Source organism: Rhipicephalus microplus, chromosome 3 (genome assembly GCF_043290135.1).
Source record: "Rhipicephalus microplus isolate Deutch F79 chromosome 3, USDA_Rmic, whole genome shotgun sequence".
In the NCBI taxonomy this organism is placed as follows: Eukaryota; Metazoa; Arthropoda; class Arachnida; order Ixodida; family Ixodidae; genus Rhipicephalus; species Rhipicephalus microplus.
Genome location: NC_134702.1, coordinates 20,002,086 through 20,027,060, shown reverse-complemented (window position 1 = coordinate 20,027,060; position 24,975 = coordinate 20,002,086). Strand labels below are relative to the sequence as shown.

The 24,975-nt window shown below is 42.5% G+C and overlaps 1 protein-coding gene across 2 annotated transcripts in view; it reads left to right on the top strand.

Annotated features, from left to right (window-relative positions):
• CstF50 (cleavage stimulation factor subunit 1 Cst50) overlaps window positions 1-24,705 on the top strand; it is a 37,856-nt gene extending 13,151 nt beyond the window's left edge. The window contains exons 1-13 of one of the 2 annotated variants that reach the window (XM_037432166.2): window positions 471-695; window positions 1,576-1,703; window positions 3,241-3,318; window positions 4,555-4,647; window positions 5,527-5,567; window positions 6,585-6,707; window positions 9,338-9,460; window positions 11,581-11,656; window positions 12,249-12,328; window positions 19,789-19,944; window positions 21,449-21,593; window positions 23,130-23,210; window positions 24,453-24,705. In XM_037432166.2, the coding sequence (XP_037288063.1) occupies window positions 637-695; window positions 1,576-1,703; window positions 3,241-3,318; window positions 4,555-4,647; window positions 5,527-5,567; window positions 6,585-6,707; window positions 9,338-9,460; window positions 11,581-11,656; window positions 12,249-12,328; window positions 19,789-19,944; window positions 21,449-21,593; window positions 23,130-23,210; window positions 24,453-24,568 (1,299 nt within the window). In that variant the 5' untranslated portion in view covers window positions 471-636 and the 3' untranslated portion in view covers window positions 24,569-24,705. Of the gene's footprint in view, window positions 1-470; window positions 696-1,575; window positions 1,704-3,240; window positions 3,319-4,554; window positions 4,648-5,526; window positions 5,568-6,584; window positions 6,708-9,337; window positions 9,461-11,580; window positions 11,657-12,248; window positions 12,329-19,788; window positions 19,945-21,448; window positions 21,594-23,129; window positions 23,211-24,452 lie in introns of those variants that run through there. The other variant, XM_075889022.1, reaches the window with a different exon arrangement.
• The last annotated feature ends 270 nt before the right edge of the window (window positions 24,706-24,975 follow it).

Genomic DNA, 24,975 nt, shown 5'->3' with positions numbered 1-24,975 from the left:
CTGCGCCCCAAACAATGCGATCGTTGTCACTCCCCTTTCCCTTACTTTTTGCCAAAATCACTGACATAAAAAAACAACTTGAAAGCAAATAACATATGCGTGCATAGCAATTGCTCCCCTGTTACAAACTGCGCTTAGTAGGTGGAGGTAAAGGAATGAATAGCTAATTTAGACGCGACTGTCGTGCCGAACCCAAAACCTCCTTGGCTGAACCGTAGCAGACGACTACACAAACATTTCGCTAGTGTCGAACCTAGCAACAATAATCTAGCAACCTTAACATATAAATCTACATTTTTTTTAGGCTTACGCTGAATACATATTTATTGGAAAGTTTTTGGAGTAAAATGAAGAACACAAATATTAAAAATACGTTTTGCAACCCTTTTATGACGTTGGCAGCCAGCGCTACGGCGACGAAAAAACGCAACCAGTGACTGGCCTCACTGGCCGGCACAGGCTTATGTTTTGAACGTGGTTTTGGCTGCTGTTATCGGCGTAGAGTGCAGAGCGTGGCTGTTGAATCGTCGTAGCTGCCGTCTTTTCACCGAATTGCAAACTTTCGGCAAGTGTGTACTGCACACACTTCCGCCGTCGTGTTACTGGTTTTATTGCTTGGAGTTTCATTCAGTCAAGATGCTGAATAACTCAGCCAGCATCAAGGACCGGGAGACGCTCTACAGACTCATCATTAGGCAAGCGCCTTGTTTATTTTAACTATAACGAGTTATCACACTACTAAGGGTCTTATTACTATGCTGCCGGACCATGTTAATAACGACCAAATGCTGTCGCTTTTGCCCGGAAGACTGAGCGTTGTTGCGCGTACAGTTCTCGCCCTGCAAAAGTAGCGAGTGCACAGTTGGTTGAGACGTAGCCTAAGAGGACGCCTCTAACAAACAAATCGCTTGTACTTATGAGCACGCCTCAAATACACACTCTCTGAATAGGCACTACACGTGTTTAAGTGTACGCGTGTGCTGGAAGAGCACAGAAGTGAAACATCAGACTTGCGTCTTTCGAGCCAATCAACGGTAATGGGGAGCTTCAAGGCGCCCAAATTTTGCTAATCAGAACAATTTCGAGGCAGCTGTTTCTGGAAAAAGCCCGACGCGAAAGCTGCTATCTCTGTCAAAACCGCATCTTGTTAACGTAGCACGTCAGCTCCAGTGCCTGTTTAGATGACCCCGGATGACCACATGTCACCGCAAAGTCTTAAGCTGTGTGGACGTCACCGTTAAAAAAACAGTTGCAAGTACCAACGGCTTTGCTTTGCTCAGAGCCGAAGGCGTGCCTCTGTCTTCTTTCCCTGTTCTTTACAAATAGAGCTGTTTTTGCTAGCACATGGCTAACATGCCGGCTTCATAGGTGAAGCAGCACAGAGGGAAACATGCGCAAGTAAACAGAATGCATGTTCTGTATCAGTGATAGACCTTTTTCTATCTCTGATGGATGCAGGATATGTACTAGTTTGTGTTTCCATCTGCGCTGTTTTACATATGGGTATCCACCAAGTGGCTCGCATTCAGGTTGTATTAAGTTAATCACGTGCTACTTTTTTGATGTTGTCCACAGCCAACTGTTCTACGACGGGCATCAGACGCTCGCAGTCAGCCTGTCCAACATGGTGAAAGCGCACCCTGCGTGCCCTCCGTCGGACAGATTGCTGAACATTGTCAGTGCCGGCCTACGAGTCGAACAAGGTATGCGTGTCTCCCCATATCGGGAAGGCCTCTTTGATGGTGCTAAGCATTGTGAACCTGTTCTTGAGAGTTTCAAGCACAGTGGCAAGCAAGTTTATTCTTTGCAAGGGACAGTGGCTGCAACTGTGGGCCTCATTACACTTCTGAATCAAAGATTCAGGCGCAGCTATGCATGAACCACATTGTCCTCTGTGGTAAGTTGAGACAAATTGGCACACGTAGCAAAAAAAAAAAAAAGGTTGCTGCATTTACATTGTCGCAGTAATCGCTGTCATGATAGTACTATGTCGTGGGTGCAACATGCTAGCCTCGGATGTAGATTTTATTGTAGGAAAACACATTTTTAGAGGAAATCACACAAAGAAAGCAATTTCATGCCTATAATAGCAGAAAACAGAGATGGCAGGGATCCATGTTGAAATGCGGGAGAAGTGCAAGAAAAAACAATAATCTGGACATGAGAAGAATAATTTTGGAAAATAGTAAGTGCGTGAAAACTGCGCAGTGGTGTTCAAATTGTTTAGCATCAAGTCAAATCGAAGAGCACAGTAGAGGCAGTGTACACTCAGCTATCAGATTTCGAACACTCCTTGAACTAATGTGGAAAGTGTCACCGAGTTGACGACTCCTAGAGAACGTAAATTTCAATGCAGCATTATTGTGGGGACTAATGTTCTCTCATTTTACTGTTTATATTTGCTTTTTTTCCCGCTCATTTGTTTTTGTAAATCTAGTACTTGTACTACAAGCGTAGTACGATAAATGACACTCTTTCTTGCTATGCACATCACATTGCATAAACACGCACCAGCTCAGTGAGGATCGAAATCGTTCTTAAAATCAGAGAGCCTCTCTTTACAAGGCATTTAGATGTTGTAATTAGAGGAGCACTAATCAGGAAAAATGGTGTTGTCAAACTGTGCTGCCAAAATTTGAAAGATGTGCAGAGATGCTATTTCGAAGTCTTTTTTTGGCTAGTCGCTGTAATGTTGCCATTTATGGCAACTTATACTCACACGAAGGGAATAGTTTGTTGGTAAATGAGAACTGCAATGTATTCTAAAGGAAATAAGGACTCAGTCTGGCAGCACCGTGTAGGCAAAGTCACGGTCTTTGACGAAAACAGAGCCGGCAAAAGAGACAGGGCACTTGGTGGTCCTTTCTTGTCCCTTTTGACCTCATCAGAGCTCACCACTTCACCTATATGGTATGATGGTCAATCGCCAACTAGTGCAGCTTTTAAGCATATTGGGGGACGTTAAACCCCACATATCAGTTAAGCATATTGAACCTTGCAACAGTTTGAGAACTGCTCCAAAATAGGTGAAAATGCTTTGGAATGCATGACATTGATCTGATCCGCTATTGCTGAGGCTAGGTTTTTATGGGGAACAATAAATTTAGGCTACTGAAAAATGTTGTATTTGTTTTCACCTCATTACATGATGCTGTAACATTAAGACAGTGCTTTAGCGCTGTAAATTGATGTAGTGTCTCGATTCTTCCATGTCCCGGGCATTTTTTTTGTTTTTTACAGAGTCAAAAGGCAGCAAGGTCTCGAACTTAGACCAGCTTTACATGGGACCTGGAATCGACTTGGAGTACGAAACCGAAGGTAAAATTAACATTTTCATAATTATGCAGCTGCGGACCATTGAGTAGCAAGCCGACAGCGATGGACACTACAGTTTCGATTTCTTTTCTTGCTAAACCGTTGCCACACTCCTTTCTGAAGTTCTCTTATCGCCCCATTACACGTGTAGGTGCTGCCTTGTGCAATTACGCGCACAGTGGGAACATTATAGATTCTTCTAGAACTTAATGGTCGCTAGCGATAGGGCTGGAATATTTGGCGGCACATGTATAAATGCAGACACGCGTCATCACTTATGAGTTGATCGACAGCCGCTATTAGTTCCCTATTAGTGCCAGTGTGTTGCTGTAATCTGACTTTCGATTTACTGGTCACAAGTTCGGTTACATAAGCAGTTTCATCTGAACATCCAGCGTGCCCCCTGCGTCCACATCACGTCCCGTGAGACCAGTATTTAAAGTTAGCCTTATCGAAGCAGCAGCTAGATAGGTCATGGTCATCAGCAAGAAAACAAGAAGCCATCAATTTCTTGGCCTGTTTTGTGTCCTATAGAAGGAGGCGACACTTGAAATGTGTACTCTCATAATCTTGGACAGCACATATATTAGGTACTTTGCACTACTGTAATGAGCTTCGATTGGTATATAACAAAATATAAAAAGGGTGTAAATTTTATGTCGGCACTTCCTTAAAGGGATACCAAAGGGAAACGAATCAGTTTAGATTGACAAATAGTATGTTGAGAACTCTAATGTCGCTAATTTCACCGTCATAGGCTTATTAGAGAACAAAAACATAGTCAAAGTCAAAATTTCATCTGTAGATTTTGCTCCCAAGTCACTGCACGTGACAACACTTATTTCAAAGCATATTTTTGTATTTTGGTGACATTGGTTGACCGAAATTTACTGAAATTTGGTATGTTAAGTCGACGGCCCCCTCAGAGGGCAATGTAGTTCATTTTTGCTGGTTAGGACCTATGCAGAACCTAATAAATGCCGTCAAAATTTATGGTGTCACCACCAGCATTTTCTTTTCTTCGCATTTTCTCGCATCTTGTGTATAGCATGTTGATTTTAGAATTGTGGAAAAATAATTTACTACCATTAGACAAATAGTGTTTTCATTAGTCTCTCTTTAAGTGCCTTTTGGACATGTTAAGAGACAATGAAGCAGAGTCATCTTCGTTCGCTATATTTTCTCTTGTTTTACCAGCCATTTAGACATTGTTAGTGTAACATGACATCATTATTGCAGCCGCCTCCCTCGCACCTGAGCCTGCATTGTACGAGACCTGTTATGTCACATCCCACAAGGCACAGTGCAGAGCAGGAACATTCAGCCGAGATGGTATGTGATGCTGTTTATTTCTGTGATCATCTGTTGGTCCATAGTCGATTGACTTGTTGATTGATCTATAGTTGATTGAGTTGGTCCATACCCTATTGATAAACAACTTTCAAGTGCTGGAAAGCTTGATGTGTTGTCTTAATGTGTTAACCTGATGGTCTGTTCATTTTTGACTACTGCTAATTGACTGGAGCTTGGTGAGCAACACGCCTTGTTTCCGGTTCTTCCTCCGCAACGTAATGTAGACATCATGCAGCTTTCGAAACTCTTGACACAAATGACAAGGATGCAAAGTGAATGCAGTTTCTATAAATCTGCTTCTCGCCGCAAAAACTTCAATTTAGGGAGCCGTGCATGAACTCTGGTTCTGAAATAGCCTTAGTCCTTGAATGAGGTGTAATGCAGCCACACATCTAATGCGCCTGTGAAAGCTAGTACACATTCCCTGCATCGTTCTCAAGCAACTTGTGCATGCCTATATGCAAGTTTGTCGAGTTTAAGTGTTAGGATAGAGGGGTGGTGCCAGGATTTTTTTTCTGGATGGGCACTGGCGACAATTGTGTTCCTTCATGGGGGCAGGGAGGCACAGAACTTATGCATTGTTTTGACTACGCTTGCTCTTAGAGAGGAATGGGGACGGGGGTTGTGCCCCCTCCTGGCGCTGCCCCTGTTCTGGTACTGTACATTTCGTCTACTGTCTTTCATCATACGCTGGAAGAGTGCTGTGTGGATTTGGTGCGTCAATGTGTTGAAGAGCATGGCTTGCTACTTTCGCAAGTGAATGGATGTGCTCTGCCAAAATTGAAACATAGAGAATGGCTGCATGGCTTTATCTTGAAGTGTTTGTTCATCTTTTTGTGGTCTCGTTTTCTCATGCAGGACAACTTGTTGCGACTGGCTCAGCTGATGCTTCTATTAAGGTGAGCCTTGTTTACTTCTCTTTATGCAAAGGTTAGTCAAAATAATGTCAGTGCAAGAGTGACGAGACAGTCTTGCACCAATGTTTTATAAGCCGTAGTTATCAAAATGTGAATCCTTGATGAACCGCTTACGTTGTAGTTGTTTTAAGTTTTATTTCCTGTATATCATCATGGTCTTTTCTGTGTAATCGAAGGCGACCCATGACACTTGAAAGTGCTATACAATGTATGACAGATTAACAGAAGCGGTGCACTTTTATATTAGTGAAATTTGGAAATGGAAAGTGCTGTGTTTATTTCCTGCACCAAAAGTCTATCCTTCTAAAGAATAACACAGTAGCACTTTTTGAGCAAGCTCCATTTCTAAACTTGCATTAGCATTGCAGACTTGCACTGCTTTCAGTGTTACCAACGATGGCATATAAGTTCGGACAATCTTCAAATGTCACACCGCTACCACTGCAAATACACCACAGTGCAAAGTAGTAAAATAAAGGATGGAAGTGAGCTTTATCACATAAACATTTATATGTGCTCCCAGTGCATAACAAAATTTGCAGTGCACTTTTAACCCTCTCACGGGCTAAAGAATTAAAACATGCCAAAATCACCCAAAATCTTTCTTTGCTCAGTTCGTAGTATTTTTTTTTCTAGATAAAACAGCATAGTCCTCTCAATTAAGTGGTGTTCCTTTGTTTCACTATGCGCGTAGAAAAAGGCGATATGAAGTTGGCTTCAACGCATAGCAAGACAATTATAAAAGGCAATAAATTGAAAGCCAATACACAAATGCTCCAACACGAACAAGTGCGGCCATTTAACATCAAAACACACAAGTACGGCGAGAATAGCTGTCATTGATTTCGTGCAAGACCTATTTTTGTTGATGACGATTATAGTCGTCATCAGGCATTTTGCTAGAAATCTCCGTGACAATTATACTCGAAAAACAGTCACCAAAAGAGAGTAGACCTTGCAAGCCATTTAATCTTCTATTGCTGTTTTCATCTCTGGCAGATCCTTGATGTGGACCGTATGCTCGCCAAAAGTGCCATGCCTCCCGAAGTGGCGGCGCAGGAGTCGGCACAGCAGAACATGGAGACGCACCCCGTCATTCGCACCCTCTACGACCACATTGAGGTGACTCTGCCCAGTGCAACAGCTTTGTCGCATGTCTTGTTGCCAGGCAAGTCATGATGCAAACATCTGAGGTCAGGTTGTGCGTTATGGCTGTCTGCTAATTGTGGCTGCTTGCTGGACACCGATAGTCTTGTGTAATGTCTTCTTTTTAAGTGTGCAGTTTTTGTTCATTACAGTCGAAATTACAGTCGATTCCGGATATATCAAACACAGATATATAGAATTATTGGCCATATCTAATAGTTAAAAAATCCCTTGAATTTCCCATGCAAAAGTATGAGACCGGTGCACCCGTATATCGAACTCCCACACAGCGGGACATCCGCTATATCGAACGATGCGCCGTGCTGAAGCCCAGAAAGTGCATTTTTTGCTAGCAAATATTGATCAATTTTAGGCCACGTTCAAACAAGTTCCGATCCTTTTTCGCGTGCAGGCAACAAAAAAGTGGTGTCATTTCATCGTGCTCATCTAATTTGCTGCGCGGCACTTGCGAGTACATTGGTACCTTTGATGCGCGATCTGCACGTCTTAGCGCGTAAGCATAGTGTTTTCGAAAAGACCGATTGCCGAGGGCACTGAAAGAGATTGCGAAGTGACTCGGTGATTTCAGTGCAATGTCCTCATTTGGTTCGCATTTCCTTCCTTGTTTGTTCGCACACGAAGGCATGCGAGCCTGAAAAGTATGGCCTTCGAGATGTGCAACCTTGTGACGTATTTTTTTAGTATTTTTGGTTTCCGAACGCGTGTCTCTGTGGCTAGACTTTTTTTTATCGTTTCGCATCAAAGCCGCTAAAAGCAGTGGCTGCCAGCTATAAAGTCTCAGTAACATCGATATCTCCAACGTGTTGACAGTGAGAACTCGACCATGGACGAGGGAAACAACTTTCCTTCCTCCGTGACTCTGATGAACTCAGTGTTGTGTCCTTTGCGTCTTGTGGCCTTCTTGCCTCGTTCCTGATAAATCCCCATTCGGGAGTTGATTGTTGACTTGCACGTAGCGATAAAAATTATGATTGGCGCTTGGAGCGACATTAAGTAAAACACTGTCGTAAACGTTCCTTGCGGGCCAGGTGACGGCTTCGGGTGCATCATCACCGCTGACAACGGTGTACGAGGCCTCAGTGAATTCTGCGATTTATCAGCATTTCCGGGCACCATCTCGGACATTAGCGACTTCATCGGTGCAGATGACAATGTTTCTGACTGCATCGATTCTGAGATTTTGGCTGTCGTTGTCGTTGCCGCGGAAGTTTAGTCGTGCGGTTATGAATGTGCCACCGCCTTCGCTTCCGCCGCTATCCAAGCTTTTGCTATGCTACAAAGCTTGCATCGGCGTTTTGCATCAGTTAATGTTGTGGCCGAAGGAGCTAAGTTTGCTTATTTGAAAAGCTTAAGCTTAAGCTGAAAAGCTCGAACTATACGGCATGCAAGGAGCAAGACAAGTTCATGAACAAAATAAAGTGTGGTAACCTGCAGTTCGCACATTGTTTTTGAGCGAATCATTATGTTAGCTCTTGTAACGATTTCTGAGGCCTGAAATTCTTCAATTAGGCCTTAGATATGCATATCTTGTATTTCAAATTCTCGATATATCGAACTATTTCGCGATCTCCTTTGATCTCGATATATCTGGGATCGACTCTATTTGTTTTCAACTTTGTATTATTGTGTCCTTTTTTTTTCCTCTGTCATGTGTAATCAGAGAACAATGCTGATGTGCCCCTCTTCCCATGTAATGCACCTGTAATGACTTTTAGGGACAATTTAATTATTATTATTATTATTATTATTATTATTATTATTATTATTATTATTATTATTATTATTATTATTATTATTATTATTATTATTATTATTATAACCTCCCTGGCACATTACAGGCTCATGCATAGATGCAGAACTTTACAAAAACGACTCCCTATTTTTTGAGAACATTGATGCATTGGCCATTGATGCATGCATTGTGTATCGATGCAATATGGCATAAGTCTTCATGCACATTCTAGCACTCCCTCTGTTGTGGGAACGCTGACACCCTCTGTAAAGTAGTTTGCGCCGCTTGGCACATGTGTCTCGCACAGAAGCTGTATTTTGAAGTCGCAACTATTGAGCGGAAGGTGGCGTGTTCGCGACTGTTGATCACCACTATCATCATCATAGTTAGATTGGTAGCGCCAATGGTGACCCCTGGTGGCAAGCCTTGGTGGGGCACGAGAGAGTTGAGTGAGTCTTTTTGCACGTGGCGTTTGGCGTGGACGGTTGTCTCTCGCGGTGTGTGCCCAATGCACGGCACTGCGGGCCGTCTGCCGGGGACCTCGTGGTGAGTCAGGCGTTGGCAACGCCTCCTTATGTTGGTTATGCTGATGAATGTTGTGTAATTATGTGTATGATTGTTTTAGCATGTTTGAGCACAATTGATGTATAACTATTCGGCTGACGATTCTGTCATTCTAAAAGCAGTTAAATAAACGTGTATTGTTTGGTTTGTTCCGATCGTGTCTACTGTGTCCGTTCACTCCAAGAGCGGGGCGCTCACTCTCTATTTCGAGACCCCACACTGAGCAGCGTCGTTCACACGCTTGAACTTCAAGCTGGGCTGTAGCTGTGAACTCCTTGCTCAATTTCAGGAGGTGACGTGCCTCGAGTTTCACCCGCGGGAGCAAATCCTGGCATCTGGCAGCAGGGACTATACTGTCAAGTTCTTTGACTTCTCAAAACCGTCTGTGAAGCGAGCATTCAAGACAGTTCATGTGAGTTGTTCACAAGAACACTACGGATTGTTGTTGTATTTTCCAACTTCTTCTGAATAAGCCACAGAGTACATGAATTTCAGCTCTTAGTACAATACGCTCAAAGCTCATTATATCAACGTCGCATCTACCATGAAAGTACTTCGTTAAATCTGAAATTTTTTTATAAACAATAATTGATAACTGTAAATATGATAAAGCTGTTTTTCACTTAGGAGGAGAATTGAGTGTAATACAGATGCTGCATCAAGTTTAGCTACAAATAAACTTGTGAATGTGTTTTAAAATGCTTAGAAGGTGGTAGAGATGAAAAAAATCCTGTCTGGGGGTGTCTCTGAGCCAATGTTTTGGCATCTGGTCGTTTCGTCAAGAGAGCAACAGTAATGAATAAGCCATGGAAAGTATGTTTTGTTTTCACAGGGAGATAAGGAGGAGTGGGGTCAAGAGAGAAGCATAAACGTAAAGTCCAGCCTATGTGTTTGGGCTGGAAGGAAAGCAGAAAGGTCATTGTTCTCGCTAGCTCCGATAGACCATGCAAGTTTCTCTACTTCCAAGTCCTTGCACACACAGCAACCCCTTTCTGTCTTCCCAGCTGAAATGCATAAGCCGGATGTTCCATTTGCGCTCACCTTAAGAATGAATGCGAGCTTTTCCTGCCCTCAAAGGCGAGTCACCACAGCCATGTAAGGCATACAATAAAAGCATATTAATTCGGATTTCACTGCACAAGGAGGAATATCTGATTATCAAGAAAACAATACACAAGAGTCTGTTACATCAGTGCGGTTTCAGTTTTTTGTGAACATGTAAATGTCAAACTTCTTTTGTGTAATAGCAGTTTAAAAGCCACAATTTCAGTCATTTGCGACTCTTTTCACAGTGTGACCGTGGCTCAAGTCTCTCTTCACTAAAAGCTGAAAGGTGCTCTGGACAGTCCCTTAATATGTACCACCATCGCCGACATCACCATGCGCACATTACGATAATTTTTTCACCAGAACGACTGGCGGGCAGCTGATCATTTGTTCATCTCAATGAAGCAAGCCAATTTTACGCTATTATGCGCATTGTGGCTGAACCTCATCATTTTCAACAGCTTTCTACTAGTGTGCCTTTTCTGACACTGCAGCCACATTGCACTAAGTCAAAACAAAGCTGCCGGCCCGCAGCCTTTCGGTTGTTCACGAACACTGTTTTAGCTCCTTTGCGCTGCACATTTTCGATCGATGCTTCATGCATGCCATGTTCTAAGGATCATTCGAATTAACCAGGCTGTGGCCAAATATTACTAAATTAATTAGAGTTTTATTGATTGATTGAATTGGTTTTAATGCAATTGATTGAAATAACTTGTTATGAATGGAGACCTTCATGCCATTGAACAATGCACATGCTTGCTGGGAGGACCAGAGAACATGTTTGAATTATCTGACTTTCCTAATTAACTAGTGTGTAATTAATTAACTTTCATTGTAGCTTTGGAAAATCGGCCAGTACCTTTTTTATGGTATGTCGCTGCTCGTCCTATGGCAGTACATGACGAATGCATGTAATTAAAAAATGCTCTTTACTGCAATACATTGCATGTGCTTGGCCGCGTAATGTTTGTGCAATGTGGCAAAGCTGACATTTGAAAACTGTTATGGCTGCAAGTATGGCACTGGTTCAAAACTGCAAATGAACTTTAAAAAGGAAAGGGCGCCATGCTTTATGAATGAGGCAGAAGCTCAGGGAAGTTGTAAGCTTGAAAGGTGTGAGCTGGTTGGAGAGTATTGGTGTTAAGAAGGCAGTGCTTGCGAATACGGACGCGAGAGATAAGTCAGGACACCACAAATAACTTCTCTTGTTTGCATTACCTGTCTTTTTGACGTGGTCATGCTTTCTACAAAGCTCCAACTGCCTACCCAATGCGTGTACTCACAGCCTTGAAGAAAATACTGGTCGTCGAAATGCCGGCTCCTGCGACACCTCGTGTTCATGAATTTTTCATCTTTTCAAGCATTAAAAACGTGAGACGTGAAAAACTGTCTTTCAACCTGTAATGATGGAAGTTTAACCATTTTCCTGCTTGTTTTTAATCTCGAATGGTTTGCTAATAAACAGCTGTTTTAAACCTGCAGGAGGCCGAAATGGTGCGATGCCTAGCGTTCCACCCATCTGGCGACTTCATATTGGTGGGAACCCTGCATCCCACCTGTAAGTTTATTTACTCTTTAAAGGAAAGTATATAAAAACACTAGATCACTCAAGACTGCCTAGGTATTCTGCTGCGAACAGCTTAACATCACCTGCAGGTTCAGAAAACTATTTCAGTAGCTTTTGGCAACTATGTTCTGGAAACTAGTGTCACAAAGAGAGCATGTGCTATGCCATTTTTGTGGGTGGAGCTTATTGTGTATGTATTCTTAGGTCATCACCGAAGGCATTCAAGTGCACCCATATCGATTGTCGCTGTCAGCTCTACTGCTCTTAACAGTGATTACATTTAAAATTTCTCCGCCATAGAGTGAGAAAATTACCAGCTCTGCAACCTTGTCTCAACTGCTTTTGTATTGAATGCTCGTCAGTAATAAATTTAATGAAAGTGAAATGCTGTATTAGTACACCTTTAGCCCTAGACTGCTCAGTTTTGTGCAATGGAAGCAGCCCACGTTAAGTTGCTACTATCGGGTGAGTTGTCATGTGAACGGATTACTTTAGTACTTTTACATTTAATGTGCTAAACGAATCAATGAATTGTTGATAAATAAATATTTGGCTGCTTTTTTTTTTACAACTCGTGATTTAGTACGGCTCTACGATGTCAACACGGCCCAATGTTTCGTGTCATGCATTCCTTCGGATCAGCACAAGGGTGCCATAAATGCGGTGAGCTTGCTTCTTTATTCTTTATCCAGTGTGAAGTTTTCTATCTTCATTCGCAATGTGGCACACTCTTAAAGGAATGCCCGACTGGTCATAACGCAAATGTAGTGGTGGAAAATCTGCACAAATTGAAGAAGAATGCTTTATTTTTCAATGAAATTGCTTACAAACATTTGTGCGAGAACATCCGGATCCGTAGCCGACATGGCTAGTTAAGGATCCGTCATAGACAAGGCATATTGTTTAATTAGCAAGTAAAATCTTAACACAGACAATTCAATCACAGATTACAAAATCATATGCGGACATGCAGGGAGAAAGACAGAAATAATGCGACATATACATATATTTCCACAATGTTAGGATGGCAACCCGTAACTCTGCGATAGTGTTTCCTGAGTGACTGAATCATATTTGGCAAGAATTATGGTAGGAATATTGTTCCAAATTTTAGCAGCAACAAAAAATATTTGACGGCCGTAGACATTGTGTACTATTGGCAGATTCAGATTTTGTTGTTTGGCCTGCAGTGTGTGATCTCTGGGTTTTATTAAAATTGATGCGTGAAAGGGTACGTTCTTATTCATTATTTAGTGTACTTATACTGCGCTTTTGAATTGCCTAACCATATTAAAAGGCATTATGTTAAGATTTCTGAAAAGTTCAGCCGAGAATGCGTTCTTAGGTGCTGATGCAATCGTTCGTACAGCTCTTTTTTGTAAGATAGTTATGACTGAGCAATACGAGGCGTATGTGTAGCTCCATTATTCAATGCAATAAGTTAGGTGAGAGTGGAACACGTTGAAGTATAAAATGCGGAGTATGTGTGCGCTAAAATATTTTCTAGCCTTAAGTAATGTAAAGCATTCAAAGCTTAGTTTTCTTTACAAATTGTCTATATGCGATGTCCAGTGAAATGAACGGTACAGTGTCACACCAAGGTAAGTATATGCGTTCACTTTATATCAATGACAGTTTCCCTGATGAATAGACCATGTGTTGGAGGTATCACTGGTTGGTTAGATGAAAACTATGTACTTGGTTTATTTTTGTATTTAGTAATTAGTTGTTTTGTTCAAACCACTGAGAAGTCATTTGTAGCTCTTTATTGGCTAGTGATTCGGCTTCCTGAGGAGAGTGACATGCTATGAGTAAAGCAGTGTCATCTGCGTAGAGATGACACTGCTTGCGCCAACGTATGCCAACTGGAAATTACTGTACCATACCGCTCCAAACGGGTATTTTTTGCCAAATATGCATCATTGCTGCACCACAAGGTGGTTTTGGAAATGAAAGTTATGTTGACAACGCGCATCGTGAGCGGATATTCCATGATGGTCCCAATCCTGTACACTTGCGCTGCTGCAAAAGCACGGAATCAGCTGATAATTATTCTGTCTTCCGCGCTATAGTAGCGGTGCCTTTTCTAGTAACTATCGGTAAAGAACGAGGACGATGGGTCGACTACAGAAAAGTGCGCCAGTGTGACTCTTCAGTAACAAAAAGCCTACGTGTGTGGCGTAGCGCTGCTTTAAGCCTACTGCACGCTTTTAATAGCCGGCAACTACTTGAGAGCGCTGAGGTGCCGATTGCTGCCTCCTCAATCATTGTGCCGGACCTTGTCTAGCTTGCGTCACTCTACAGAAACGAAAGCAGCTCGCTATTGCGGAGTTGGGGGTCGTCGGGCTGTTGCCTCATGAAGCCTACGTTTTTTTGCGACGGTACCGCATCTCTAAAAAAGCTGTGTGAGTTCTCACTAAGTAGCACATGGCAGTACAGATTTATCGTGGACAACTGATTATGTCCTATGTCACCCGCTGTATTGGCTGCATATTCCTGACTCCATAGTAGTTTAGAAATGCTCATTGGTGACGCCACCACGTGCCATAAGATGGTCGTGCGAGAATGCCAATCATTTCTGAACATTGGGGAAAAGATAGAAATGGCTTCGTGCTGGGCACTTTAGGCAATATTTTCTATGGCACTGTACTCATTCCTTCTTTAGCGATAATTACACACGTCAAAAAATGCAAATTGGTACTTGGTCATAGGCGTGCACAAGGGGGGGGTCATGGGGGCGAGAGCAGGGGCTGTAAAGTAAGCTCCATAATTGACACGATGTGGCGGGGCGGGCGCTGCGACGAACATTTGCCTCCCCCCCTCCTGAAGGGGAACCTTGTGCGCGCTTATGTACTTAATGGTTAATGCACAATACGTTTAGTGTGCAGTTAGCCGCGTTTCCAGCAGGTTCTCGGCATGTACGTACTGTTGCGGACAGGTGTCTACCTGGTCTCTTGTGGTAGCGTGGCGCAACTTCGGGTGGAGGAAACGAACGCACAAGTTGGGGATACGAAAAAAACAAACAGGTTTACAGCGCGATTTCAAATTCAAAAAATTCAAAATTTATTCCCGCCTTGTACAAGCTCACAGATGGAGGACAACGGAAAAAAGCTGCCAAGAGGCGGCTTGACTAGTCCGTAGCTCAAAATAATCTGTGGCATGTGGGCAACAGAAAAAAAAAAAAAAAAAAAAAAAAAAAAAAAAACGCGAAATGAAAACATGAAAACATATAATTAGTGGAGAATAAAAGCAATATACAATAGCCTGCAAAAAAGCATTCAAGAATACAATGCCAGGGTCAATAAAGTTAGCTTTCTTATACAAACATAGATTTAAGTACGGCTGAGGAGCAACAAAACAAATCAAAATCGATTGACTTTAGATGGTTTAACCATGATGGTAAAGAATAACGTAAACACTCTATACCAGCATTCAAGCGGGGTGTGACAACATTTCAATACTCTCTGTGTCTCGTTTTATAGCAGTGGTCATTTGTTTCCAAATGTGCTAGGGTGTCTAAATTATGTATGTTATGCTTACTTCATATTTATATCTAGAATTCAGCCGATAATAGTATAATTTGTGAGCTGCTATAATACCAGCTTTATAAAAGAAGCTTATAGTTGTTTATTATATTCAGCATTATAAAAATTTTGTAGATATCGTTTCTGCACAACGTAAACGTTTTGTTAATTAGAGAATGAAGTTGTACCCCAGACAAGCTGAGAGTAGTTGAGGTGTGAATAGAAAAGAGAATTGTAAACTGGAACTGTAAGTTTTGGAGAGAGAATGTATTTGAGCCGACCGACTATTCCAGTTATTCGAGCTAATTTTGTCAGCACTGAGTTTACGTGAGTTTCCCAGGACGTGTGGGCACTAATAGAACACCATAGCATTTAAGGGGAGATGCCGGTCGAAAAACCGGGATATTTTTTTCGAAAAAGTCAACTTTCTGTTTTCTTGTGTTTTGTATTCCTCCAAGCCTTCTGCTTATTATATTAAAGAATCAAAGAGGACAATCAACTAGGAGTTATTGAAAAATACAATTAAAGCACTCGCGGTGGTTCGTGAAAGTGCGAAATCACCCAATTTTCGCGCACGCGGCACTTCGCTCTATGGCATCGACGGCTCTTGGAATTTCGCGGGCATGTAGGCCTAACCCTCTTCTCGCAGTGCCCGCTTCCGCAGAGTGACATTCATGCTAAAAATACAACCAAGAAATCATTTTCCCACTGCATTCTAGTGTGGCGAGTGGTCCTTCGAAGTCGCGTGGTACGATCGGAGCCCTGCCAGTGGTTGTGAGCATTCCGCCGCGCAGTCGGATGCGAACGCTTTCTTCGTTCTCCTGCTTTTGCCGAGACATCGACGAACATGACTGCCTGAGTTATTATTTCGGCGCCGCAGATGCATTTCGTTCACGGAAGTTCATTATGCGGCACCAGTACGAGGGAAGGCGCCCCAAACGCAAGCAGTATTCGCTGGCGAGAGGTTCATCTGCTGCTAGGCCTAGCCGGGCAGCAGAGATGCACCCGATTTTAATTGTTCGAGCTTCATTCCTGGCGTAGATAACTTCGTCAGTGCTTCAGAGTGAAAGATAAGAATGTTCGACAACAAAAGCAAGTGTCAGGATGAACGGTGAAGCACATTTATTTGTGAGACCGATGCGATACAAAACCTCGTCGGCGGCGCAGTATGCCCCAACTGCGGGCGGTGCGAGCTGTTCATACGAGTAATGGCAAGTAGACGATAAGCACTGGCATCATTTTCGGAACCTTAGCGCCGAAATGACGCATGTGCTGCAACTGTTGTTTCGTCCACGTATGCGTCAAGCTGCGTGTATCCGTCATGCAGTGGAAGCGAGGAGACATCTGCCAGCGGCAGAGCACCGGACAGCTTCGCTGTGTGCGTGAAGTCGGTGGTCGCACCGCGTGCGATCGGCGTCGGACACGAGCAGCTTGTGCGGTTTCGCGCAATCATTGGTGTTCAAAAACCAGTGCGTCACAAGAACTGCCGTTGGCAAAAAAAAAAAAAGTGCATACCGCCGCCGAGAACCTCGCACAAGCCCGAGAGCAACAGCCCATCGCTGCAGTACCGAAAAAAAAAAAAAAAAAGAAACCGTCAGGAGGCGGCAGCTTGCAGAGACTATAAGGGTCCAATATATAGTGCTGGATTATTCTGAAACTGTCAACTTTTTAAAGATAACTTTGCTGACATTGTGAATTTCTTGCAGATTGGTTGAAGAGTATAGTGTTGAACGTGTTTTTGAAATTTCAAACCTCTTTTTCTCAGTTCCTCATTTTTCGGCATCTTTAGAACTTACGCACTATAATTTGTACACTTTATGTAGTCGGATTGCAATGATACTTGGCATGCTTAAAGTTTAACATGTCCTGAATTGAAATAAACAACCTTCAAAGGTCTCCAAAGCATATTCAGCTAGATAATTTCCGAAGCTTGTTCTTTGAGTACGGTAAAACTCAAACTCAGCATTAGAATTTCTTTTCTAGGCCAGCACACAAATGTTACACAATGTTTCTTTGCTTTATTGGATCCTGCAATTCATTAGGAGCAATATTTGCTATTTTTTAGAGCATTCTTGTGCTGACTATTGTTGCCTAAGCTTGCACAAAATGCATTGTGTCTACAAATGCATGGTCTGCAAAAAATTAACTGAATGAGCCATAAAAAAAAAATGAAAGCAGATTTCAAAAGAGGAGCTCGAACTCTATAACTGGTGAAAGTTTCATTGAGCTGTCGCAAATATCTGAAGAAAAAGTCTTTCGAGAAGCATATCAACTAGGCAGGAATTGAAAATTATGTCTGCATGAGTTGGGATTGGCTTTTTCTTGGCTCGAAATATAACCGCCTTTGTTTTATTTTCATTAATATTCATGGAATTTAATGAAGACCGCTGTTGTAGTTTGCTTAAGGTGTCATTACAATTTGATATGAGATAGTCGATGCTGTTTTTAGAAAAAAGTATGGTTGTGTTATCTGTATATATGATAAACATGGCATTATTATTAATGTTAATGATGTCATTAATCTAAAGGTTAAAGAGCAAAGGTACCAGAATGCTTATTTACAGCACAGAGAGGTTAGGAGTTTCTCAAACGACGAGCGTGGTAGTTGAACCGTTAGAAAACATGGTTCGGAGCAATGTCCACCACTTTGCAGCGTCAATATAAGCCCTCTCGGTCTCCTCCTCAATAATTGGAACACCAATCGCACACACAAGACACTGCCTTCTAGGGCATCAGTCAATAACACATGGTTGCCAAGTAGGGGTCGCATCTCCCAACGCAATGCTCATCCGGGCCGAGCTTTACTGAGGAGAGGGTAAATGGGTTCCTTCCCGGAACCAGTTGGCGGTTGGGTGGTTGCTGCTGTCTTTCCCGGGAAGGGCAGCCTAGGAGTAAAGACTTTAATCGCGTAGACACGACCTGTGCAGTCGGTCTGTTTCGCCATCTCGCTAAACAAGCCATCAGGGCGAAATGCTTGTAGGGACATTGGCTCAAGGATAGTCTTCTAATCTTTTTGTCGCTCCCCGACCCTGGACGCTCGTTCCCGAGAGAACTGGGGTACCGGGTGTGAGAATGCTGCTCAGCTCTGCTTCTCATGGACAGCGTGGCCCCTACGGACGAGGGTGACAACAGTACATAGTAACGAGGTTTTACAGTAACGAGCTTTGAATGTGTCTGTGTTATGTGGGTGTGCGCATGCTGCTATGAACTTCATGTTGTAGTTAGCTTGTTGGTCCAATATCCTCCGCTATCTTATGTCACCACTTCTGTACATAATACTACTTTTGTTTATTTTCGTGCTTATTTTGTCGGCTTGCTGCTGCTGTATAAATGATTATGTAAGCTGAGGGAACATTAAACTAAATTAAAGCTAAATTTTCTTACCCTGGGTGTGTCATGAAAAGCCTGTGCATGCTCCAAACACAGACGTAGCTGCTCCAAAAGCAGATTTTGCCTGCTCCAATGGCTGCTCCAAAATGCGTGAAAGTTTTCGCACCACTGCAAATGCAAATGCTCACTGACTTTCACACTCATGTCAACATATTGGTGTGGTGCTTTAATGCACAGATGTGGTGCTATAAGAGCATGTCAAATGAAAAATAGAATCTAGCTTTAAAGACGTCACGTCGCATCGCAGCAGTATTCTATGACAGATTCATAGGGGTAAACTTCTCAGAAATTGAGTGAATGAATAAACTTTATATAATGTGCATACTAACACTCAAGCAAACATACATAAACGGTAGTTGAGTTATCCCCCCCCCACCCCTATTATAACTGGCTACTATCTGTACCTCTACTACTTGTACCTGTACTACCTGTACGTTTCCTGTATGAAAATGGGCTGTTGTCAAAAGATGGCGTGTAGCTTATACAAAGGCACAATGTAGCTGCTCTAAGCTTGCGAGATACCATGAAAAAAACAAGAGACCTGTGCTGCTGGGCTGTCACCCCATGTCAAGTTTTTTTTCGCCTCGTAGTACATGTGGGTCTGGCGGGTTGGTATAGTTGGCATGCTCACCCTTGTGCAAGGCATGACGCTGCTCCCGCGGTGGCGCCGGCCTGTCGGCGAGGTTAGGCGGGTGCACGGGGAGCAGCAATTGCTATTTTGAGTCGCTTGGCATGGCTGTGGACAGTTTTCTTTCGTTTGAGGTCCGGGGTGGGATACCATGACGCGGTCTCACAGACTCCCTTGGAGTTCAATGCCGGTGACTCCACATTCACGGTAGATTGTGCATGTTATGTTGGCATTATATTGGGTTATTTATTGTAGTGCTGTAGTTGTTGGTAAGATTTGGCTGGCAGGCTTGCCACTGTAAAAGTTGTGAACAAAAAAAAAGAAGAAAAAGAAGCTATGCGTTCGTTACACTACGGCTTGTACTGTGTCCATTTGTCCGGAAAGACTCTCTTTTAAACACCACAGACCACGGGCTGCTATGCAGCCAATGCTATGGGAGTGCCTCTATTTGGCATCAAGGCATCTTTTGAAACCTTTATAGCTGGAGTGCAGTTTTGCTGGCATAGCTGTGATGACAGTGAGCGGTAAAGGTTGTGCGTTCCTGTAACAGCGTCACCTTTACTTTTTCCACCTGGTGCCAGGTTCGTTACAACAATACCGGCAAGCTGTACGTGTCTGCTTCCAAGGACGGCGACCTGAAGCTCTGGGATGGCGTGAGCAACAAGTGCGTCTGCACGTTTCCGCAGGCCCACGACGGCAACGAGGTCTGCTCCGTGGTCTTCTCTCGCAACGGGAAAGTGAGTGAAGCTCACCCTAGTACTCGTAAGAAAACTGCCGCTTCCTTTGAACAACTCTCGCGTCTTTGCAGTTTTACGTGTAGCTGTGACAAGGAAGAACACGGCAAAACATTACCCTCGGCTGGAATTTTCTGGCTTGATTTCTTATCCCTTGTCTCGTGGTCAAGATAAGGTGATGTGCAAAACAAGAACATCATTGCCTTCTCTTTTTAACCCTTTGAGTTGCTTTGTACAAATTCGTACTAGCTGTGTAGATTTGCTAGCTGTGTTGACCTAAGGCTAAGAAAGCAAAATGCATACTTTGATAATCGTAACTCCTGTAAAATAAATCTGTCTTGATTTAAGTTTTGCTGTAGACTACTGCATATGATCACTTTGCTGAAGTTACTATTGTGTTCAGAGAGTCATTTCAAAAGTATAGTTCTTTTTTGTTCAATAGGAACATAACAGAAAGTGAAATCGCGCCGGATTCCTAGTCGATATTTGATTCTTTATGCACGAACAGAATGTGAATGACTGCAGGATAATTGCATGTTGAATTATTTTGTAATCAAACTTATTACTGTAAAATATGTAAATAAACTTATCGATAAATTCTGTTTCAATTGATTATGTAGTGTCTTGAAGCAACATGTAAATTCGACGCATTCACACACAGTTCCCCATTGGTCACATTTGAAAGGTCAAATTAGGAAAATGAAGCAATTGGTGCAGTTTTATTACGTGAGAGAGCACTTTGCCAAGCGATCACATTATACAGTGAACTCTCCCTAGTAGTAATGCCGGTTTAGTAAATATTTCAGAATGACAAACCTTGAGAATATTCCCAGTAGCTTTCCTATGTATTCAGTGCAAAAATATTTCAGTTAAACAGATTTCTGAATATTGATGATTTTGGTTGAGCAAGTGTGATCTGTGGATTCGAACTGTAATTTTTAAAACTTGAATCACTGAAGTTTTGCGCCCTTTAGCACTGCAGCTGTATATTGACAGCAGTGCTTCATTTGAAGACTACATGCAGTGTGCCAGTGAGCTTGTTACCCGTGTAAAACTACCAGATTTAGAAATTCTTTCCAGTGTTCATTTGTAGCCTGAAGATGAGTGCGACGAGGGAGTTGTAATGAATGAGGCAGGTTGAAATCCTGTATCTCTAGCTAAGGCTGCAGGGTATATTAAAAAGTTGTGATTCTTCGTGCCACAGCGATAAGCTGTGCCAGAGACAGTGCTCAGAAACATTTCTGGACAGCTTGTCTCTTTTTGTGCTTTAAGAATGCCGGTCCAGATGAAAATTACAGAAATCTTTTCGAAATAAATTGCATTTCACACTGTTCACTCGATATCTGATGTGCCCAATGCTGAACCATATTCTTGGGAAACTTGCTTAATTTAGGTGAACTAGTACTTCCCCTGAAGATCATACAAGGTAGCGTTCACTGTACCAGCCAATTCGGAGCACGATCGCACGCTGTCACATTGCCAAGAGCGCCGGCCTTTTCTTTTGCAGTACGTCCTGTCAAGTGGCAAAGATTCCATCGTGAAGCTCTGGGAGCTGTCCATGTCCCGGTGTCTCATTGCCTACACGGGAGCAGGAGCAACTGGGAAGCAGTCTCACAGGGCTCAGGGAATCTTTAATCACACAGAGGACTATGGTGAGCAACGAACGAGATCGGAAACAGGGGAGGGTATGCCTCGTGGAACGGCATAGTGTGCAGGCTTGGGTCACCTAAATAAAGCGGCGACGACTCCTGTCGAAATTTATGGAAAACCAGAAGTTTCAGAGCTTATTTATGCTTGTAGAGGACCTGTAACACTCTTCCAAATGATCATCGTGTAGCTTCATTAAAAGAGCTTATTGGCTCACGAATTGACTACCGAAAAAAAAACAAAAAAAAACGTTAAAACGTTAAAGTGCGTGCGAGTGGTGTTACATATTTCAAGCACTTTAATACTAGTCTTTCTCTCTCTTTTGTGCTGGCGAGTGCAACGAATGCTACACGGGGCATGAGGGATGACAAAGGGGCAAGAAGATATGTCGACATGCGTGGTCCCCTTGAGCCCTTTCTTTCCTTTTGTATTTGAACACACGATTTACTTTCATTGTAATCTTGAGTGTTTGGGAGGGCATTCGGTGGCATCCTGCAGTAGCCATGGAAACTATGCAGCTCGCCGTGCTTAAATAGGCCAGTGGCCATGAACTTTGGATTTATGGTACGGTAATTTGTGCTGATGGCACCGCTTTTTGAGAGAAGAGGTAAAGATTTTTAGTGAACTTCAAAAACTGTAAATTTCCAAGCCCTGCGATGCGCTATAATGTTTTAGCTCACTTGTTCTTGGGAGCCTCAAATACCTATTGGCATCATTATGTGACCATGCTGCAGATGTGTTGCAGGGCCATTTTGCAGGGAGACCCTGCTTTTGTGTCTTTTGGAACATGTTTTTATGAAACAGTTGAAATTTATGTACTTATGTCCTGATTTCTAACATGCAATTGCTTTCCTAGTATTATTTGCACTTTTCAAAATATTAAGCGTTTCATATACCTTGTTATCGGTACCATTTATTCCTAACTCTGAGGGTTATAAATTTAATCATCAGATAATTACCACTGTCGTCTAGTGGTTACCGTGCTCGACTGCTGGCACGCAGGTCATGGGATCCAATCCAGGCTGCTGCAGCCACATTTTCGATAGAGGTAAAAATGCTTGATGCATTTTGTAGGTTTGGATGCACGTCGAAAAACCTCAAATAATCGAAATTTCCAGATTTTCCCACTATGGTGTCTTTCACAATCGTGTCGTGGTTTTGGGACAGTAAACTCCATAAATTAAAAAAAAGGATATCTCAATAACCTGAAATGAGTACCGTATGCAGTAAAACAGGAATGAATGTTCTAGGCCCATTTGAGCGGAAGTTACGGTATGCTGAACTTTCATGAGCAATATCTGAGCTTGGCATTTACTCACTTGCCAATGTTCACCATACAACTTTTTTGTTCAAATGAGTTCAGAATATCTTGCACACAATACTCATTACAGGTTAATTTAGCATGCTGATTTTCTTAGGGACTGTTTTGCGCTGAAAAGATGTAGAGACGAAACAGGAAGCATGATCTGGCATTGTGTGCCATGGGTTACTGGTTCTTGTACGAGCAAAAATGAACGCTTGTTTTACGTCATCGCTTGCAGTTCTCTTCCCCGACGAGAAGACCACCAGTCTGTGCAGCTGGGACTCGAGAAACGCTGAACGGCAGCGTTTGCTTTCCTTGGGTAAGCACTTGCATGTCAATTGCACAGACCTGTTTAGTTGACGTTGCTTTGACTAGTTGTATGCGTGAGATAGCGCTCTTAATTTCGCCTTGAAGAAAGCTGAAGCATTTCGAATGCTGTTATGCTCTCTATGCAGTTTATGACCTATTTTTCAGACACCTTCACAGCATTGCTGCACACCTCATAGAGCTACTGTATGAGGATAGCTGAAATTTCTGATGCCGAAACAATTTGGCGTCTGATTTGTCACATTTTCTGTCGTGATCGCAGGTACAAAACTGCATTAATCGACACTGCTGTGTCGACCACCTTGAGTCAACGCCCTCAACTGTTGATCTGCTTGGAGCTAGCAGTTACCAAAAGTCGGCCTCACTGTTATAGTGATTAAATTGTTTGTATACATGCATTGAAATATGCATCCTCTAATAGAATGTGTATAAGACAGTCACTGAAGGGATTTTTGAAGCCATTTTCTCATCATGGCAGCCTAGTGTTTAAGGTGTCGCACAGCCGAACTCGAGGATGCAGGTTCAATTCATGGCCATCACAGCAGCCTCATTTTGATAGCGGAGAAATGTAATAAAAGTACCTGTGTTTACATTATAGACATAGGATCATGCTTGAGAACATTAGGTGATCAACATCAAAGGGAGAATAAATCGAAACAGTGATTCAGTTTAGACTGAGGACTTGTACCGTGAAAACTCTCTCATTAATTTCACCACCATATAGGTTTACAAGTGGAAGAGAAAATCCTAGGTCCAAAGCTTCAATGAAAATTTCGCGATGAAATCTGCACGAATGATGTCACGGATTTCAAAGTGCTTCATATTTCAACGACATTGGCTCAACGAAATTTCTGAAAACTAATGTTAGGTCTGCGGCCCCCTGAAAGCACAGTACACTTCGTTTTCACGGCTTAGGTACTGCGCAACACTTCATTGACGCCATCAAAATCTACAACTCAAGGACATTTGTTGTAGGGAATTTGAGGCTTTACTGCCCCCTGCATTTTCTTTTTTCAAGCGTTTTCCTGCTTACCACGCGCCTTCTCATGGCAAATGCGGTGATTTTGGAGTTGTGGAAGAGTTATGTACCCGTATGAGAAAAAAATTTTTTCTCTTCTGTGTTTTTGATCCCGTGCGGAATGCCATATAATTATATAATGCTGTTCGCATGTAGAACCTTTTAAATACATGTTAAACTTGTATACTTGTTCATGCATTTTTCTTCTCTATTCAGGCCACAACAACACAGTTCGTAATTTGGTCCATTCTCCAACGGGCCCGGCCTTTCTGACGTGCAGCGACGATTTCAGGGCTCGTTTCTGGTATCGTCGTGTAGAGGCCGTGGACTGAACAATGCCATGCTGTTGTTTAAATGGACAACATCCACCGCACAAATCATGCCTTGTCTGATAGTCTTGCGTCCACAGTCATCCATTCTTGTGACAAGAAACGACACTCCAAGCGTGAAATAAAGTGTTTCTTTATGCCTTGTTTTTTTTTTATGACAAAAGCTTGTTTTGCAATAATCTATGAAATCAGAAACACTAACTCAGAAACTTGCATTGTATTTTGCAAAGTTTCTTTTTCTACAGTGGTCTTATATGGTACGCTTCATGATTTTTGGAAGTTGTGTACCTTTCAATGGTTCACAATTACACTTTCACTTGTTGCACACTTACACAATTTTATTGTGCAATTGCACAATGTGAACAATTACTAGTACAATTTCACTCATTGAGCAATTGCAGAATGTTATT